General features: G+C 43.9%; 1 protein-coding gene and 2 long non-coding RNA genes across 10 annotated transcripts in view; 1 reads left to right on the plus strand and 2 right to left on the minus strand.

Moving 5' to 3' along the window:
• The window catches only part of LOC112856431 (uncharacterized), a 73206-nt gene extending 72135 nt beyond the window's left edge, over nt 1-1071 (minus strand). The window contains exons 1-2 of the long non-coding RNA XR_003223091.2: nt 954-1071; nt 263-408 (exon numbers count right to left, since the gene is read on the minus strand). This is a non-coding gene — a long non-coding RNA (uncharacterized LOC112856431). The remainder of the gene's footprint in view (nt 1-262; nt 409-953) is intronic.
• Nucleotides 1-9437, plus strand: part of LOC147579960 (uncharacterized) — a 45562-nt gene extending 36125 nt beyond the window's left edge. Inside the window, exon 3 of the long non-coding RNA XR_015252375.1 lies at nt 9187-9437. This is a non-coding gene — a long non-coding RNA (uncharacterized LOC147579960). The remainder of the gene's footprint in view (nt 1-9186) is intronic.
• A 725-nt stretch (nt 9438-10162) lies between these two features.
• FRMD6 (FERM domain containing 6) overlaps nt 10163-19950 on the minus strand; it is a 241979-nt gene continuing 232191 nt past the window's right edge. For 6 of the 8 annotated variants that reach the window (XM_086709760.1, XM_025919536.2, XM_086709759.1 and 3 more), the window contains 3 exons: nt 19685-19816; nt 15759-15850; nt 10576-13602 (listed from right to left, as the gene is read on the minus strand). In XM_086709760.1, coding sequence (XP_086565886.1) covers nt 13318-13602; nt 15759-15850; nt 19685-19816 — 509 coding nt within the window. In that variant the 3' untranslated portion in view covers nt 10576-13317. Of the gene's footprint in view, nt 10485-10575; nt 13603-14529; nt 15523-15758; nt 15851-19684; nt 19817-19950 lie in introns of those variants that run through there. The other 2 variants (XM_086709764.1, XM_086709761.1) reach the window with 2 other exon arrangements.

The following is a 19950-nucleotide window of genomic DNA, read 5'->3' on the forward strand; positions in this document are numbered from 1 at the left end:
AGGAAAGACAGATTGTTGGACAGACTTCTTTGAAAATTCCCGTTTTTTTTGTTTTAAGTTTATTTATTTTGAGAGAAAGAGAGTATGAGCAGGGGAGGAGCGAAGAGAGAGGAAGAGAGAGAAAACCCAAGCAGGCTCTGCGCTGTGTGGAGCATGGGGTGGGGGGGCACTCCAACTCACAAACTCATGAGGTCATGATGTGAGCCGAAATCAAGAGTCCCACGTTTCACTGACTGAGCCACTCAGGCGCCCCTTGAATTACCTGTTTTTAGGATCACTTGCATCCTGGGAGGGCTTTAACTTCAGAAAGTTCAACAGGTTCAATGTCCGAGGGTTGAGTAGACCCAACTCGCTGGGTTGCATCCTCAGTGGGTTCAGGTGCGCAGACAGGTGATGGCCGAGTGCGGTCTAGGCCAAGGAGAGAAAGGCCGCGGCCCGAATATAGCCGCACCCATGCGCACCTGTGTCGAGTTACTTTTTTTCAACCTTCGTCCCCACCCCAACCTTCAAAAAAAAAATGTCTTGTAAAAACACCCAACTTCCTGTCCATCTCTCTCTCTTCCACACCCCACCCCCCCCCCCCCCCCCCCCCCCCCCGCCTCCTCCCTCGGATGAGATACATAGAAATGCAGCTAAAATGCCGCCTGCAGGCGTTCAGGGGAGAGGGGCTCCGACAAAACGCGTAAGCAATGGAGGCAAACCAAAGAAGTTGGAAAATCCACAAACTACAGATCACCCCCTCCTCACAATGTTCCAGTCTTGGCAACAGAGGCTCCGCCGGCGGAGGTGGAATTTAACTTTTCCCGGGACTCTCTACAGCCCAAAAGCACTGGGTCCTGCCCAGCAAACCACTCGCTCTGGCCACCAGGGGTCAGGCTGCGGCCGGGACACCCCCGGGCTGAGCTCCGCCCCCCGCTGTCCCCCAGGCCCCGCCCGCGTCCCGGAGAGCTCACCCACACCGGGCCCAGCGCGCCCAGCCCTGGCCTGTGGGATTCCTTTCCCGTTTGTCACAGAGGCTGCCTGGGGTTGAGTTAGGTCCGCGAGGGAATCGTGCCCTCACCTCCATTTAAGTTTGAGAACCACTCACCTAAGGATCACGTGGGGCGGGGGAGGGGGGCGGAGGCGGCGCTTATTCTGGGTCCTGCTTGTGGAGGCAGACTCGGTAGGAGGGTTTGGGCCCCAGAATCTGCGTTTTACGCAAACTCTTTTGAGTAGTTCTGACGTGGGTGGTGCAGGGCCACACTTTGACAAGATGCTGCTTTAAGCGATTATTCAAACGAGGGCAATCCCTAAGTGGAGGGATTTGGCTCTGTGCCTTGCCCGACTTAAGTAGGCAGGTGGGATGAGGCATCAGATGTGTGGTCTCTGGCCACTTGAATAAACACCCAAGGTGAGGGGCGCCTGGGTGGCTCAGCCTGTTGGGCGTCTGACTTTGGCCAGGGTCATGATCTCGCGGTTGGTGAGTTTGAGCCCTGCGTGGGGCTCTGTCCTGACAGCTGGGAGCCTGAAGCCTGTTTGGGATTCTGTGTCCCCCCCGCCCTTCTTCTGCCTGCGCGCTCTCTCTTAAAAATAAATAAATAAACATTAAACACACACACACACACACACACACACACACACACCACCCAAGGTGGGATGAAGGAGGGTGAGGATGAAGGAAAATTCTTACTCCCTGGTGCCAGATGAAGACCACCACTGCCGCTGGCTCTTGCCCTCTCCTGATGTCCTTCATGGTCTGTGTTCCTTCTAATTTCCAGGCACCGGTTTCCTTGTTTCATCCCCTTTGATGTGCCTCCCTCCTCCTCATTGCTCAGCAAAAGCATCCTGGATTAGAGGCAGCCAAGCTCTCTGCTCAGGAAACTGTGTGTTGTCCTCACCTGGTGCTAAGATACAATTTGCTCCTGGAGCACCCTGATGTCCTAACTGCTTTGCAGGGCGGAGTGGGGGATGAAATACAGCATCAAATATGCTCATCCATGGTAAGATGCAGCCCAGTTCCAGAAATCATAAAAAAAAAAATATATGTTTTAGAATTGAGAGAAGTTTCTCTCTTCTTCTCATCATCTGATGTTACTGTATTCATTCAACTCAGATTCACAGAGTACCTTCTGTGCCAAGAAGTTGCTCCAAGCGCTGTGGGAGAGTTAAGCCAGATTCATAGTGTGGTTGCCCTCACACGGCTGAAAATGAAAGAATAATAAATGAATTAGTGAATCAGAGTTGGAGGTTGTGACCGGTGCCATTAAAGAAATAAATAGTATTATGTGGCAGAAATGCCATGGAGGGACCCATTTCAGCTGGGTGTTCAGGGAACTTTCTGCGGAGGGGTCATGGAATTGAGGTTGAAATGAGGAGAAGGGCTTGAGGTAGAATATTCCAGGTAGAGAGTACTTTCTTGCGGTTCCAGCTGAGCTCACCCGGCAGCTTGGCCCATGGTGGCAGAATTTCAACTCATTGCTTAACATGTTTTGACCACGTTTTGAGTCACATGATGCTAGTTCATCAGGATGCAGCTGTGAGCAAGAATGCCGTGGTTTCTGCCCTCCTAACGCTGATAAGTTGGTGCAATTTTTATTTATTTAAGTGTTTATTTATTTTGAGAAAGAGCTTGAGAGAGCAGGGGAGGGGCAGAGCGAGAGGGAGAGAGAGAGAATTCCAAGCAGGCTCCATGCTCAACGCAGAGTGTGTGCTCGATCTCAAACTGTGAGATTATGACCTGAGCCGAAATCAAGAGTTGAATGCTTGATTGACTATGCTACCCAGGTGCCCCTAACCTGGTGTAATTTTTTTAATTTTTTTTTTTTTTTGAGAGAGATTATGTGAGCGGGGGCGGGGCAGAGAGAGAGGGGCAGAGAGAGAGGGGGACAGAGGATCTGAAGCAGGCTTTGGGTTGACAGCAGAGACCCCAATGTGGGGCTCGAACTCATGAACTGCAAGATCAGATAACTAACTGAGCCACTCAGGTGCCCCACCTGGTGTAATTTTTAGAGATAAGGTTCTGCTGATGTTCAGTTTCTACATTTACCACTTATCTTCATCACAGAAAATCTATTTTAGTTTGGGACAGTGTGGCCCTTCTGGGGAGGCCTTTGTGACTACAAATACCAAAACCCGATGGGAAAACCATCTGTTGGAGGTCTCCAAGAAACTGAATACAATGTCCGGTGACTCATATTAAAGAAAGAAAAGCCACGGATCACAACCTGCCCATTTTGGGGGGAAGAAAGCTTTTCTTTGCTCTCTAGCATTCCCTTCATACCATCCCATCTCACCAGTTCTGGGTGAGAAGAAGAAATGGGTTCCCAAAGTAGAGCTCATATCTTCCATAACTGAATTCAGCCCATTCAGGCATTGTCATTTTGGGAGCCATCTATTGGAGCTGAGCAAAAGCACAATGGCCACGCCTGCCCAGACTTCTCAGACCTCAGAGGGGAAAGAACTCTTTGCCTTTGAATCCCTCAGTTGCCTTTTTGAGTTTCTGACTGAAGATAAGTGATGGGATAAAAGTAGCAACAATCAATAGCAGAGCTTTGTTCCCACCCTTCCCAGGAAGCCCTGACTTCTCCTACAGCATGAATTGGTAACTGACAGGTGCTGCCAACCCCCTGGCAAAAAGCAGATTTTTACCTCTGGGTTTCAGAAAGTTCCTGCTGCTTCTGAATTGCTAATAAGGAAGAAGAGAAAGCTGAAGTAGGGAGAGGACTGCCCCGAGGCCACAGGCAGGCCAGGCTTGGTCTGGAACTGGCACAGCGGGGCTTGTGGGGGTGGCCGTGGTGGAGGAATGAGTGGGAGAAACAGAATCCTGGGCCTTAAAACGCCTGCAGGTTCTGATCAGCTGGTGTGCTGCGAGGCCTGGAAATAAATCTATCTTAAAAAAAAAAAAAAAAAGTCTTTGGAGCTTCTGAAAATCATTCAGGTTTGTAAACACTTGAACTAGGGGATAGACTGATCAACAATCTCCTGCTTATCATTGTCTCCCATCCAGACAGGCTCTGTGTCTCCACCCACTCCCTCCGAATACAAGACCTCGGGTTCCATCTTCTGCCCCACTTTTTGTCTTAGCCCCCTGAGACTGGAGGCTGAAACCTGAGTCAGCCCCAAGCCCATGCCAGGTGGAGGAATTGCCTTGGTCCGTTTCAGTAAAGGCTTTGAGTTACCAGACACCCATCTGCTGGCTGTTCTCACCAAGGAAACGGCAGCCAGATCACTTTCACTGGGCATCAACCCCACATGTCCCAGTGTGCAGGGAGGAAGGGAGATTCGTCCCACCTTCTGGCGCTTTCACTACAAACAACTCCCATGTGGCTGCCCAAAGCCTTTTGCATTAATAGGCCAACACCTCCCAGAATAGCCTGCAAGGAGTTATCAGGAAGAGTCCATACCCAAAGGAAAAGCCTCCCTCTTCCATTCTACCTCCTGGGCTCACATCCATACCGTGTTCATTGGAGATAAACTTAACAGCCCGTTCCTCAAAATGAAGACTGACGGCCACCACACTTGCTTCCATTTGCTGATTCTTTTCTCTTTATGGTCTCTGGGAACCCAGGGTTCTGTGCTAGTGACTGAAATAACTTTTTAAATTCTTAAAAAGAATTTTAAAAAATTTTAAGTTAATAAGTCTACATTATTTGAAAGTGCTATCATGCCTCTAACAAAAAATAACAGTTTCCTCTTCCCTCCCCAGATGCTAACACTTTCAGTTCTTAAGGTGGTTCTAGAAGTAAAGTATTTACCTCCATATTTGAAAGTAACATTCTCACAAATATTTGTACACTGCTTTTTCAATTTGGAATGTTCTCTGTCAACTTCTTGTTATGAAAGATGAGAAGATACCACTTGTATACACATTCACTCTCTCTTCTAATACTGAAGGTTCTCTGGTCCTATCCAACAGAGCTTAAACAGCAAGCCTTTAAATATTGAAAGAAAAGGGCGGTTCAGTACTATACCCAGCAAAAATCTCTTTCAAAAACAAAAATGAAATAAAAAAATAAAAAATGGAAATCTTTCAGGCAAAAAGAAAATACCAGATGAAACACTTTATCTGCACAAAGAATGAAGAGTCCTAGAAATGGTATATATGTGGGTAAAGATAAAACACAATTTTTTTCGTATTTTAAATCTCTTTAAAAAATAACTGATCATTTTAAGCAAAAATAAGAACAATGTATTATGAAGTTTATAACATACGTAAAAAGTCAAATGTACTGCAATAACAAAAAGACCCGTATAAATTTCTTATACTATATTTGAAGTGGTGTAATATTATTTTTTTAAGTTTATTTTTGAGAGAGAGAGAGACAGAGCATGAGTGGGGAAGGGGCAGAGAGAGAGAGGGAGATACAGAATCCATAGCAGGCTCCAACGGTCCGAGCCATGAGCACAGATCCCGATGTGAGGCTCGAACCCATGAACCATGAGATCATGACCAGAGCTGAAGTCGACGCTTAATTAACGCAGCCACCCAGGCACCCCTGACATAGTGTAATATTATTTGAAGGTGGATTATGATAGCTTAATGGTGTATACCATAAACTTTAAAGAGACTACTAAAAATAAAGAGGCATAGGAGAGAAAATGAAATAAAAATCACGAAGCCCAAAGAAGGCAAAGGGGAAAAAAAAAGAAGGGAGAATAGGACAAGTGAAAGCAAAGAGAACATTGGAACATTTAAACCCAATCATATCAATAATCAATTAAGTGCAAAATTGACCAGAGACATTTACAAGGAATAGCCTAGAATTTTTTTTTGAAATACAGACCCAATGAGAACACGTTCACTTTTCCAGATGCAGAAAACACCACAGAATTCCTGTTATCAATGGTAGTGATGACGAATTGGCAAATGTTTTCTACAAAGGCCAAACAGTAATATTGAGGCTTTGCAGGCTCTATGGCTCCGCTGATAGCTACTTCTCTCTGCCCTTGTAGCCTGAAAGTGGGCCTAGATGACAGGTCAGCAAAGTGCTGGCCGAGTGCCGCTGAGGAGGGAGAGAAACCAGTGCTTGCTGTCTCCATTTGCTCTCCCTCTCCTGCTTCTTCCCGCTCTGTGCAGCTCTTTTCTGGGACTCAGCCCTGTGAACTCTAGCTACCTTGGCCTCCTCAAATTCCCACCCTGTTTTCTCAATTCTGGGAGACCACTGGGGTCTGCTTGGTTCCTCCTCCCTCACTGAGGCCTGGAAACCCTCTCCAGGCCGTGAGCTGCAGCAGCGATAACTTTATGTTTGTCCTTCTGGGGCTTCCTCTACCGCGCTATGGTAGAAGGTTTAAACACTTTTTCATACATATTTTTTCTCTTTTTAAAGTTGTTTAAGGTGAGAGGGTAGCACTGCTCCTATTACTCCATCATGGTTACGATGTTTCATCGTTGGGATTTTGATTGAAATTGATGGGAAAAAATGATATAATTGAGTCTTTCCTTTTAGGAACATGGGGTATTAATTTAGGCCTCTTTTAAATTTCCCCAGTAGCTTTCGTGGTCTTCCACACTCACTTTGCTGTTGCCTTTAAAGGCCCCGATAGAGTCTCCTTTGCTTCTCTCTTAGCATCTTATTTATACCCTGTAGCAATGCAGGGACAGAGTTTCAATAAGACCCTGGGGCTTCTGCTTCTTCCCACCTGTAGATCAGAAGAAGGTCTGTGACTTGATCTTAGGGGTTGGCTTCATTCCAGCTGACTCTCATGATGGCAGAGCAGGATTGAGCAGCTCTGGACCGGGGCCTGGGTTGTGGATGGGAAAACCCTAGAAACATCCCTCGTGGAACCGCAAGGCAGAAACTGGCTTAGAGCTGCTTCGTTTTGGCATAGCTTACCTGAAGCCTTTTTCTACTTTTAGCTACAGTTGGGCATGGATGTACCCTGAGACGTAAAACCTGAAGATTGAATGATTGGTCTACTGGGAGTGCTATCTTCTGTATCTGGTTGTCGGGTCACTCCATCTATCTTATTTATACTCTGGGCCTCTTTGTTGGTGGTTACTAATGCACAGGAAAAAATCATCTCTAATAATATCTCTGGGATAAACAGGCATTTGTGGGCTAGTTAGGGAACTTGGCGACGTTGTGTTCTAAATACCAAACAACCAATTTAGAAGCAAACTTGGAACATAATTCCTTTCTAAGTTGGGAACTATCTGTTTTTATAAAATCCATCTCTTGCCATAATAACAGTAATAAAGTGAGGAGACCTTCACAGACTAGGGTTCACACCAGATGGGTAAACACCCATCGTAAGTAATGAGTTGGTTAATTATAGCTGTGCCCTGTTTATAGACCTTCGATTAATCTCTTGAGTGTACATAACTCCATCACCCACAATGTCTCATAGCATTTGAGGAGGACTTTCCAGAGGTCAGGCTCCTCCATTAATTCAGAATGAATGTGTTAAGAATCAAAGAGCTAGGTGGAAGTTAGCTTACTTCTTTCCATTATTCTCAGTAGCGATCAACTCATACAAAGCATCAGAGGAATGACAAGGCAAATGAAAGTGGCAGGGAGGAGATTTGGAAGTATTTTACTGTACTCACATAACCTCCACTCTCATACTTAGCAAAATAGTTATGTGTAAGTAACGCCCAGCTCTCTAGAATGTGGGTGTATTCAGACTTCCTGGGATGATGAGTTCAGTGCCTTGCCTGAACGTTGGTCCACTCTCTGACCTCTTTATCAGTAAAAACATTATCATTCTCACAAAATGCAATATGCTGGGACACTCTGGAGACCCAGTGCACCCCAAGTGTGGATCATGCTAGTTCAGAGCAAGTAGTCTGCTTGGTCTGTATTGCTCGGGCTCACTGTAGACAAGTGGGTGCACATTAGCTAGCCTCCCTTGCTGAACTTTTCCTAGTACCGTATGCCCACCCAGACCAAACAAATGACAAGCTCTGGTCTGGGCCCTAGGCATCGCTGTTTTAAATTCTCCAGGTCAGTCTTCTGTGCAGCCCAGCTTGAAAACCTATAGACTAGAGTAGTTGTGGCCATTGTGCCAATTTTTAACATTGGAAGCATCCGTGCAGAGTAGATTGTAATTCATTCTGTAAAGCAGTAGTGAGCTTTCTGGTCTTCCCAGGGACGTTGCCAAGTATGGAAACTTGCCTATTTCTCCAGTATTTAGCTTAGAACGTAATGTGTGTGTGTGGGTGAGAGAGAGACGTGAGATGGGGTGGGGGGGGGGGGGAGAAAGAGAGAGAGAGAGAGAGAGAGAGAGAGAGAGAGAGAGGTGTGAGGGAGGCATAGCTACATAAGTTTCGAATCTTTCTTCTCCCTGCTGCCACATCCTTGTTCAGATCATCATCTCTCCAGTCCTGCTCCCCTGTCCCTATCTTCTACTGGCACTGATCCCATTATTTCTCTCAAATAATGTCTTTCAAACATGTCTCTTTCCGTTTATAACCCCCTTCAATGGCTCCCTGTCCAGAAAAAAAAAAAAAAACCAAAAAAAAACAAAAAAAAACAAAAAAAAAAACAACTCAGTGTCCTCCTCTGGGCACCCAGAGCCTTTCACGACTAGTCTGGGGAGAGTCGTTACTCAAGCCTAAAGGCCCCTGAATGGGCACTATCATCCATGGCTTCTAATCTTTGCGTGGACAGTTTGTACCTCACCCCCATCTGCCAGAAGTCCCCCTTCAAGGCTCTTCTATGTTCTTCCCACCTCCCACTCCCTACTACCACCCCCCAGGTCTCCACTGCTTCTGTACCAGAGTACTACCCAAATAATGCTTCTATAGGTCTGGCATAGGGGTGCTTTAAAAAGGTGGGCAGGGGCGCCTGGGTGGCGCAGTCGGTTAAGCGTCCGACTTCGGCTCAGGTCATGATCTCGCGGTTCGTGAGTTCGAGCCTCGCGTCGGGCTCTGGGCTGATGGCTCAGAGCCTGGAGCCTGTTTCCAATTCTGTGTCTCCCTCTCTCTCTGCCCCTCCCCCGTTCATGCTCTGTCTTTCTCTGTCCCAAAAATAAATAAACGTTGGAAAAAATAAAAATTAAAAAAATAAATAAATAAAAAGGTGGGCAGGGGTGCTTGGGTGGTCAGTCGGTTAAGCATCTGATCTCGGCTCTGGTGGATGGTTGAGTTGAAGCCTCACATCAGAGCTCTGTGCTGACTGCATGGGGCCTGCTTGGAATTCTTTCTCTCTCTCTCTGCCTCTCCGCTGCTCATGCACTGTCTCAAAATAATTTTTTTTTTCTTTTTAGAAGTGTGCAGGGACGCCTGGGTGGCTTAGTCGGTGAAGCATCGGACTTCAGCTCAGGTCTTGTGGTTCATGAGTTCAAGCACCACGTCGGGCTCTGCGTGGACAGCTCAGAGGCTGGAGCCTGCTTCGGATTCTGTGTCTCTCTCTCTCTCTCTCTCTCTGCCCTCCCCTGCTTGTACTCTCTCAAAAATAAATGAAGCATTAAAAACAATTTTAAAAACAGTGTGCAAATAAATGTCATTTATCACATTATCCAAATTGTAAGTCTGTCTTCCCTATCAGATTCTGAGCTTTCTCTGAGTGTAATGGATAACGTGGTATGTGTAGTAGAAAAAGCAAAGCTTTTGGACATGGATTTGGGCTTAAAACTCTGCTCTCTGTTTATGAACTGTAGGATCTTGGGGAAGTTTAACCATTTCCTCAGCTGTAACATGAGTTGACTACTTGAAGGGCTGTGAAGGTTAGACTTGACGTGTGTAATGGCAGATACAGAGCAGGTGACCAGAAATGTTCTTTTCCTTGACTCCAATTTACTCACAATTTACCAGATACACTGCAAAATTCATGAGTTTACCCCTCAGCAGAAAGCTTTTGTTTTGGACTGTAGGCTTCCGAATGGCCACATGGCTCAATTCTACACAAGTTAAAGGCTTGTTAGAAGATCGGAAAACACCCACCCTCCTTTCTCCCACCTTAGTGATCAGGGGCATGTTATAACTATTACGTTATTAATCCCCCAAATAGTCCTTGGAATTATTAATCCCACGAGAGCCAAGAAAACTGGAGTAACGAGAAGATAATGGACGTTCTTTCACAAGGACAGCCAGGCTTTTCGGTGCTTTCGACGCCCGTCTACTGACCGCCAGCTCCGGCCTCTCCCCCTGATGCCGCTTTGCTCTCACGCCCAGCCTTGCGATACGCATGCTTTTAAATGTAACCACTTACTTTTTTAAAATTAAAACACGCCAATGATGATTATTTTGAGGGAAAAGTTAAAGTAGTCATTTTAATTTAAAAAAATAAAAAATTGTATCTTATCGAGTGCTTTTAGCCCCACAGCTCAGGCCTGCACAGCGGCTGGCTGCCACTGCCTCTCTGAGCTTCGGTTCCTTCGTCTCTAGGTCGAGAATGAGAACAGACCCCGCCGTATGCAAACACGAGGATGAAGGAGTTAATATGTGAACTCCTCACACACGCAGAGCAGGAGCAGGGGCAGCTCAGTCCCCACCAGCTTCGCCACGGGGGGCTCCGGGCTCAGAATCCTACCACCGCAGACCCTTACATGTTCCTCAACATGGCCTATTATAAGAAAGAAGAACATAAAGAAAACATTCACTCTTTAATGCTTCTTGCTTAATTGAGAACTCTTAAAAAAAAAAAAAAACGGCACTTTAAAGACAAATAAAAAGTAACTTTATTGACTGCTAATCTTACCATGAAATGCCTATAAGAAATCATTACAAAATAATGCAGTTTTCTTTTACACACTTTTGGTATCTTCCTGATATGATGATCCTTTCACAGAAAGGATTATTTACAGTTTATGTAGATATAAAGCTCATTGTTGCAAATACAAATGTCGCTGTATCGAGGCAGTATATACCAACTGGTATACCAACTAGCGATGATATTAACAAATGCAGAATAAATAACAGCTTCATACGTTTCTTTTCCTTTTTTATTTTTTAAAACAATTTCCAAATACAAAACGTAGATAACCAAAATGGATTTTCATATACATATATATAATTCTGCCACAAATAGAGGATCAAAAAGCAAAAATGTTCCTTAGCATGTTTCATTTTTGAAAACCCACAAGACTATGCATAAACCCAATTAGAAAGAGGGTGTGCAAAACCACCAATAATGCTGGCAGAACCCTGAAGACCTGATTCTGGCTGAAGCACAGAGAAACTAAAGCGCTACATACTGAATTAAATATGCTTTTGCCTCGATGTTGCAAGAAACGCTAAGAGCTAGGGAAACGCACCACATTATGATCTGGGCTCTTGAGAGTTAAACTTCCTAGGATTTGTCCCTTAAGCATCTATAAGAAATGGTGGACTATTTAACGACTTACTTATAAGTGAAGCTGTCATTAGATGATCCTTCTACCCTTTCATACAGAAGACTGAGACACTTGTACATTCTGGTATCTGAAAACTTTGGTTCTTTTAAAACTTTTGATAAAAACAAAATAATCGCATGACTACAAAACTCTATAGAACTTCTGTTCCTTTTTCCAAGTGTCGGGTTGAACTGATTCGATTGGGATTGCAGTGTCCACACTGGCCTGCCCCATCCGCACACAGGCGTCCGAGCACAGCACAGGTGAGGCTTGTCCACACTCCCCTTATGTTCATAATACTGACTCCCGCCCCTGGGGAACACTGCATGTTCTGCTGTACCCTAAATCGATTTCTTTGTTACCTGAAAACTTAATTTTGTATAAAAATATGACTGTTTCTCTAGAAAATAATATATAGTTTTTTTTTTTAAGAAAACCTGGCAGATAGAAAAAATGGTGTATCAAAATATGGTAAACAAATGTCGTTAAATACGAAATCATTACAAACATCTCATAGAAAGACATTGTGCTAAAGTTCTCTCCTGAAGTGTGAACAACATTGTTTCTGTACACCTAAAGGTTGATCAATTCACTCTCCTGATGAGGTTTCATTATATATCCTAATAGCAGTGGCAGTAACTGTTAAAACTGGTCCTTTCTCAAACACTGACATTTTCTGTATACCTTAACTTCAAAATTAAGAAAAAGACACCCTCTGGAGCAGTGGTTTTAAACCCTGTAGCATATTAGCTCCATCTGGAGAGCTTTAAAGGAAAAGGCAATTCCACCTGGACCTCACTGCAACAGACTGATTTTATTGGTCTGAAGTGGGATCCAGACAGTGTTATTATTTTTAAAGCTCCCCAAATAATTCTAGTGTGCAACCAGGGTTGAGAATCATAGCAAAAGACACATGGGAAAACAGTTGTTCTTAACTCTGCATATATTAACTGATTGTCTGTAGGTATCATTCATTCAGTGACACCTCCTCCATATTAAACAAGAATGACTATGTACACAAAACAGTCATGGAAGCCAAAATGAAGCGTTAGTAAGCTGTAAACACATATAAACACATACAATCTCAGGTATTTATATATGTATAACATATATGTATAGTTAGGGTGTTTTGCTTAAGCAGAAACAAGCATTACTACAATTTGTTGTTGATTTAAAAACAAAACAAAACACCAAGCAGAAACATTTTCTAAGACGTTTCCATAGTTTTAACAGAAACTGGTTTTACAAACTCTACAAAACGCATGAAGATGTGAACACAACGAGTTACTCGGACGAGAAACTAGCTGGGTCCCAGAGCTTTCGCGAAGAGCAGGAGGAGGACAGGGCACTGACCAGGCATGAAGGAGTCACAAGGCATCACAGCACACATAGCCTTCTGGTTATTGCTTCATTCATGTCTTCTTGGCCCCGGGCTGCATTTCTGTTATGTACATATCTTTGGCTTGCTAGAACTACAAGATTTTGACCACTTCATTAGTGTTCACTTTGGGACAGCCCCAGCGAGGCGGCAATGGCTATGTACCAGGCAATGGTTTCTCCCTTAAAAGGAGAGACTCTCCTTTCTCTCCTCCCTCAAACCACGTGCATGAGGGAGTCTCACACACACACACACACACACACACACACACACACACACACACACACACACATTTACAAGCAAACAAATCAATCTAATAACATCTTTCACATGATAAAAAATGTGATGTCGTATGATCAAAATGAAAAACAAAACGAGGGACAAACACACCACAATTCAATATTCTGAAGGCTTGGTAACCAGTAAAGCACGTTTCCTTCCAAAGGGTCACGAACTTCCGGGCACTTGTCTTGCTGTACCTTCTCTGCAGTTCTTTTCTCTCTGTGTAATACTTAAAGTGCAATTGTCCCAAGGCTTTTATTTCCATTGCAAATATCATAAAGAAAGAGCTATGTGGTGGTCAGGTGAAGAAAATATGGCACGATACTTAAAGAGAGAACCCGTGGCTTCTCCGGCCTCCAGCAGACAGCAGGCTGCCTGTGTGGCTAGCTACACGCAGACGTACTTTATACAACAAACTCTGGAACTTCGTCATGAGTGAGATCCAGAGAAAAGTACTTGCTGGTTCTTTTGACTGGAAAAGCATCTTGGATGTTGACACACTGCTGAGCCAAGCAGCTGTTGCAGTAGAGGCCTTCCTCATCCAGTTCGTGGCCACACCCGAAAGTGTAGCTCTGAGCAGTGTCTTGACATAGACCTGCAATGCGCAGGAAGTCTTTCTGGTAAAGCCTGATGTCATCAAGGCTCAAGCTGTGTCGATCGGTGGAGGTCTTTGGTTTTCGACATATGGTCTGCAAAATAAAGTAAGGTTAAAACCACGTCAAGAGGATGACTAAAGTGACAGGTCAGCGCTATTTTGCCCTTGTAAAGAGCGACACTGCAAAATCATAGAAGGTTATGGAATCCTTATATGTTACAAAGTGATTTCCGGTCTGAGGTCCTGCGGGGAAAACAGCACCACTACCAACAGTCAGAGTGGCTAACATTTACTGAGCTCTGATTATGTGCAAGGCTCTCACCTAAACACGATATTATGTATTTACTTGTTCACTCTTCCCATCTGGCCTATGAGCCCAGTGCTATTATTCTCCCCATTTTACAGATGAATAATCCAAGGCAAAGGAAGTAAATGCAACAGAAGCCTGTCTCTAGCATCTCAGAAGTCAAGAAAATGTCTTAAAAGGAGGCTAGATACGTACAGATATAGTTTCTTCTCTTTTTTCTTTCTACTAGAATATGACAATCAGCATATTCTATACAGTAATACTTTCATGCTGAGCTCTATTATTATTTTCATAAGAAATGCGGAAATGAGCCAATTACTCAAGGAATACAATTTGAAGAACGGTTTTTTTGGGTTTTTTTTTGGTTTTTTTAAAGCTAGAGTTCTTGGATAGAAAAATAATACAAAGTACGGAAAGGTTGGGAGGCAAGAGGCAGCTCCCAAACACTGTAGGAGGTGCTGTGCCAAATACTCCACACAGCGGGCAACAGACTTACAGAACTCATTATCCCCAGAAGTGGTACTGGCTGAAAACATAAATAGGTTAAAAAATGGCTCAGATAATTACATGAACGAAAGATGCTTAATGGGTTATTTAAGGAAACAGGGCACTGTACCTCTCAGCTTTCTCTGCTGAACACCATAAAAGCCAACCTCGTTAGAATAAGAGATCACTTTTTGCTAAAGGCAAAAGCACCAGGAAGAGAGAACAGGGTCTGAACCCAAAACCATTTTATTTGGAAGTATCACATCCGAGCACTCCCTCAAGAAGGTCCCCTGGACCCACACGGCTTCCCAGGTGCCAACGGGCTTTCCCACACGGAATTCATTAGGTCATCCTCACGAATCCACACAGCAGGCACGCAAACGCGCTTCCCATTTTGCAGGCGTGGAATCTGATCCTCAGCTGTGCACCACAAGCACTTACGTACAGGAAGATCTAACACCGGGTGACAGAACCAGGTGCAAACCCGGGCAGTGGACCCTGGGATTTGTAATCATCATGCTACACATACTGCTTTAGAAATTATTCACTGGAGTATTCAAAAAAATATGTCATAAAACATCATGTGCACATAGAAATGAAAAAGAAAACAGGGAAGAGAGAAGCACACACAGAAAGCAAAAAAGACACAAAACCCAAAAAAGACAGAGATGGACCAAGAAAGAGAGTCATAAAGGAGAGAGAAAGAGAATACACAGGAAATAGAGGTGAGTATATCAGCTGTGCAATAGATCCAGACGCTACAACCATGAATTTCAGAGTATTTTATCTTTTGATATTTTAATAGTCTAGCAAGTGATCACAGGTTATCAAACAGTCTCACTCAGCATACTCTGAAAACACAATCTGAATGGAATAATCAGCGTGGAAACGTTTCTGCCATAACACGCCTGACAAGAAAATTATTCTCTCAGTTGTTGAGGTTCACACACACAACCTGAAGTCTGAAGTTACACACTTCCCACCTCTACAAAGTGGGAAACAAAATATATAATTTATCCAAATGAAAATCAACTCAGAGATGAATGGAACTAGCAAACACAATGGTTATCAACTGAGGATAAAGCTAGAATGTACCTAAGAAGAATCACTGCCTTATGGTTCTTAATTTTTGCTCATTTATATAAATATAAATGTTAAGTTCCAATTTAACATTTTCTGTAACTTCAGTGCACAACTTAAACATTTCGATTCCTGGGGCGCCTGGGTGGCGCAGTCGGTTGAGCGTCCGACTTCAGCCAGGTCACGATCTCGCGGTCCGTGAGTTCGAGCCCCGCGTCGGGCTCTGGGCTGACGGCTCAGAGCCTGGAGCCTGTTTCCGATTGTGTGTCTCCCTCTCTCTCTGCCCCTCCCCCGTTCATGCTGTCTCTCTCTGTCCCAAAAAGAAATAAACGTTGAAAAAAAAAAAAAAAATTTAAACATTTCGATTCCTTCTGTACCTGTGGAAGAGAGTCCGTACTCTGGCCACGAAGCTTCACAACTGTTTCTGAGGAGCTAGAGGTGGAAGAACCAATTTCTTTCACAATCAACCCTGAAGTAAAACACAGAAAAACAACAACAATGAAGACTTCCTTATTCATACTTTTTGCCACCTATCTGACACATGCTACCACCAAGACTGAAAGGTCAAGTATTAACCGTTCCTGAAAAATCTCACTGTGACTCATCTGTGGTAGACAACCAGCCTAGGACACATCCCATCTCCTGTCTCACAGTAAATAGGGGGGAGAGGGATAAATGTGGGATCAGCGTACAGGAAGGAGTTTAGAGTCTGCCTTTTCTAAGGTGAACTACAACTTCTAATTAAGCTATTTATGATGAAATTAGTAACAAAAACAAAGACCGTAGATGTAAAGCAGTCTCCCTCCTAAAGCTAAACTGTGACACGGCCGTCTAGGTTTGGGTCCCTTTAGATGGACGGTTAAAGTGTAGTGTGGGGCTTGACCTCCAGAGTCACACGGATCTGAGCCGGAAGCAGGCCCAGAAAAGTAATTAACTATGTATGCTGGCCAGTGACTTAGCCCCCCTATGTTTCGGTCTCATCTTATAAAGTGGGCCTGACAGCAGTGTCTATCCAACAGAGTTTAATGACGACTGACGAGTAAATGCATGGAAAGGGCGAGGTACAGGGCCTGCACACGGGACACACCCAGCTCAGAGCTCCTCGGGCTGACAGGGGCCCTGTGGCACTTGCCTCCTACAACAAATCCTGCTGGGGAGAGGCCACGAGTGGGAGGCCACCCTAAGCATTCAGTTCTAGATCTCTGAGAGTGACAGGGCCCTAAATCACCCTAGTGCCCAGAAGTCACCTCCTAATATTTTGGAAACAGAAATCCAGGGCTGAAACTTCCCTCTGTGGCTCTAGCATGTTGAGTGAAGCACCAGGAAAAAATGTTTTGTAAGATAAAACTGCTAACAAGAATTGGATATGGAAGTGGAGATCACTGACATTTTTCTTGCAAATAGATGAAGCAGGTCAGTCAAACCCCAGATTCTTAAGGCCAAATGGCTTCTCAGATAAAGCACATTCTCACCTTATAAAAAAGGAACCTGGAGTGCAATGTGATTTTTATTTAGCTACTTGCTGATAACCTCAGAAATGGCCTTTTGTGTTTTATCCCTTAACTCTTTAGACTAAATGACGTCTAACGATTCAGTGACGAGTCTATACCTTGTATATATTAAGTGTTTGATATTTTGTTCAATTGAAACATGGAAGGAGGACATTGTTGGTTTACATGTAGACAGTTTAAAAGCCTTCAGGTGGGTACTTATGTTTTGGGGGTTGGTACAGACTGCTTTAGTAGGGGGTCTTTCTTGAGAATATCTTTATCTTTTAAAAAGCTTTAAACTTTTAACAAATCCTCAGAGGATGACGTGGACTGGTGTCCTTGGTTGGCACTTGGCATGGGTCCTTCTGGACTTCCTGGTATATGTGTCCTTGGCCACCATGTCTGTAAATTATGTGCTCCCAAACCCAAACTCCGCATTAGACAAGTCAGCAGCAAGTCTGGTGCTGAGAACACTAACTTGACTTGTACCAAACTTCCATCCCTATTCAATCTCAGCTCCATGCTTGAGAAATAATGTTTAAATGCTCAAACTGTAGGGGCACCTGGGTGGCTCAGTCAGTTAAGCATCCAATTTCAGCTCAGTTCATGATCTCATGGTTTGAATTCGAGCCCCGCATTGGGCTCTGTGCTGACAGCCCAAAGCCTGGAGCCTGCTTCGGATTCTGTGTCTCCCTCTCTCTCTGCCCCTCCCCTGCTCACGCTGTCTGTCTCTCTCTCTCTCTCTCAAAAATAAATAAATGTTAAAAAAAAAAGTAAATGCTCAAATTGTAGAGAATTTGGAAGAGAAGGATGATGCGAGGAAGAAAATAAGATCATCACCCCATCATCCAGAGAAAGGCTATTAATATTTTTATGTATTTTTTCATATACATATATACATTTTTGTAATTTGAGATCATCCTGATTATACAATTTGTGCTGTTTTTCTTACCTATCTTTCTTATATTATTAAATATTCTTTAAAAGTGTCATTAGTTAATGGCTGTACGATATTTCACTCTATGGACAGCATATAACTGCTCATTGTTAACCATTCAGGTTCTTTTTCAATAAATAACATTTCAAAAAGCATTTTTTTTTTGTATAGAAACCTCTTTAAACAGCCACCCTATTTATTTAAATTTTATTTCTATTTAAAATTACAAAATCTTATCATAAAAATTAAACATAGAAATATATAAATAAAAAGCCAAAGTCTGTTTCCCTCATCTCCCCTCCTCCCATGGACACTTTGGTGTATATGGTTTGGACAGTTTTCTTTCCACAAGAATACACATGCACATATCGAGTGAGAGCATGATATCCATGTACATATAATGTGCATAAAATTGTAAATTTATATTTAATACATGTGTTAAAATGTATTTGTGAGGGAAGACATCTATGTGAGAAAGTAAATGGGCAAAGAAACGGGGGTAAAGTTTGGTTTGAGAACTCTAAGCCTGAAGCATGACCAGAGCAAGCAGCCTGACGAATCTGCGTTTGCTTAGGCAGAGCGGTTCTCTGTAACCACTGGCAGGTCTATTCCCCGCAGAGCATCTGGAGGCCATGCTTCTGCTAGGTGAGCAGAGGAAATTCTCCAATAAAAGGAGCCTTGTGCTCTTACAGATTCAATGCCAGGATGAGGGGACCATGTGTACTGTGGTCTTGTTTCTCTCTCATTCCCAGCACCTGTTGCATGGGTGAGGGTCACTTATCAGGGACCGTGGGTCCTGACACAGCAATGGCAGGTCACCCCAGTTGTAAACAGGGTCTTTCACTCAAAGCTCAAAGCGGCTGACTAGTAAGTACCTGGGCCATTTCGACTTCATTCCTAAGGTATGTTTTTTAGACAGAACGGAGACCAATTCATAAAATGTGGCGAGAGCAGTTAGGAGTGACTGAGGTTTAAAAACAAAACCTGGGGCGCCTGGGTGGCTCAGTCGGTTAAGCGTCTGACTTTGGCTCAGGTCATGATCTCGTGGTTCGGGAGTTCGAGCCCTGCGTCAGGCTCTGTGCTGACAGCTCGGAGCTTGGAGCTTGCTTTGGATTCTGTGTCTCCTTCTCTCTCCGGCCCTTCCCCTCTAGAGCTCTGTTTCTCTCTCTCTCTCAAAAATAAATAAACATTAAAAAAAAATTGAAAACAAAACCCATACTGTGGTTTTTGGCAGTAATATTGAAGGGTAATATCTTTTATTTGATAGAAATAGATTATTATATATCGTATTATATAATCCCATAATAGGTTTACAGTGAATGCAAGTGTCCTAGTAGAGTTAATCAAATACAGAATATAATAGGAATGCCTTTTTACACCAACATTTTTTGACACTTTTTCCTCCATACTCCCATATCCACTCTGATCTAGTTGGGGAAAAGCAATACAAACCAAACTCGGAGACCTGACTTCCGTTTCTAGCCACATAAGCGTCTGTCCCCCTCATCTATGGGTTTTCTATCTGTAAAAAGGAGGTCTCCGAGGTCCCTTCTAGATGTATTCTAGGATTCTCTGATTATCATTTGTAATAGCAAAACAAAACAACAGCAACAAAGAGAAAACTGTGTTTTACCACTTTGTGCTGAGCACAGGGGAGAGGATGCTAATTCCCCATCCTAGATGCTTCTCCCCTTCTGTTCTCTTTCTTCCTCACGAGGTACTCGACCCTGCAGTCTATGGCACTGACTTGGAAAGGTTCTGATTCCAGCCCTGTTTCTGATCGAGAGCCCCACCCTGACCCTTCTGTTTTCTGAGGCACCTGCTCCTCAGTCCAAGACCATCCGCTAGTTCAGGAGAACTTCCCACAAGAGCTCACCAGAGTGTCCATTCAGCTTCCGTGACATGAGCATGTCCTCGGTAATGTAGATGCACATGTCTGGGCTGACTTCCAGAGACTCTTCATTCATCTGTTCCAGGTCCCTGGGGTCATCAACCAACATCTCTATTTCTGACACAGAAGAAGAAAAAGACGTTTAGTGACACGAAGGGAAATGGATGCCAGCATTCGTAGCCACGCTTTGCGGGAGGCTCTGTAATTATTCAGATTTTAAAATACATTTGCTAATGAGAATCTACAATAGG

The sequence above is a fragment of the Puma concolor genome, chromosome B3 (genome assembly GCF_028749965.1).
Source record: "Puma concolor isolate L17-30 chromosome B3, mPumCon1.1.hap2, whole genome shotgun sequence".
Lineage (NCBI taxonomy): Eukaryota > Metazoa > Chordata > Mammalia > Carnivora > Felidae > Puma > Puma concolor.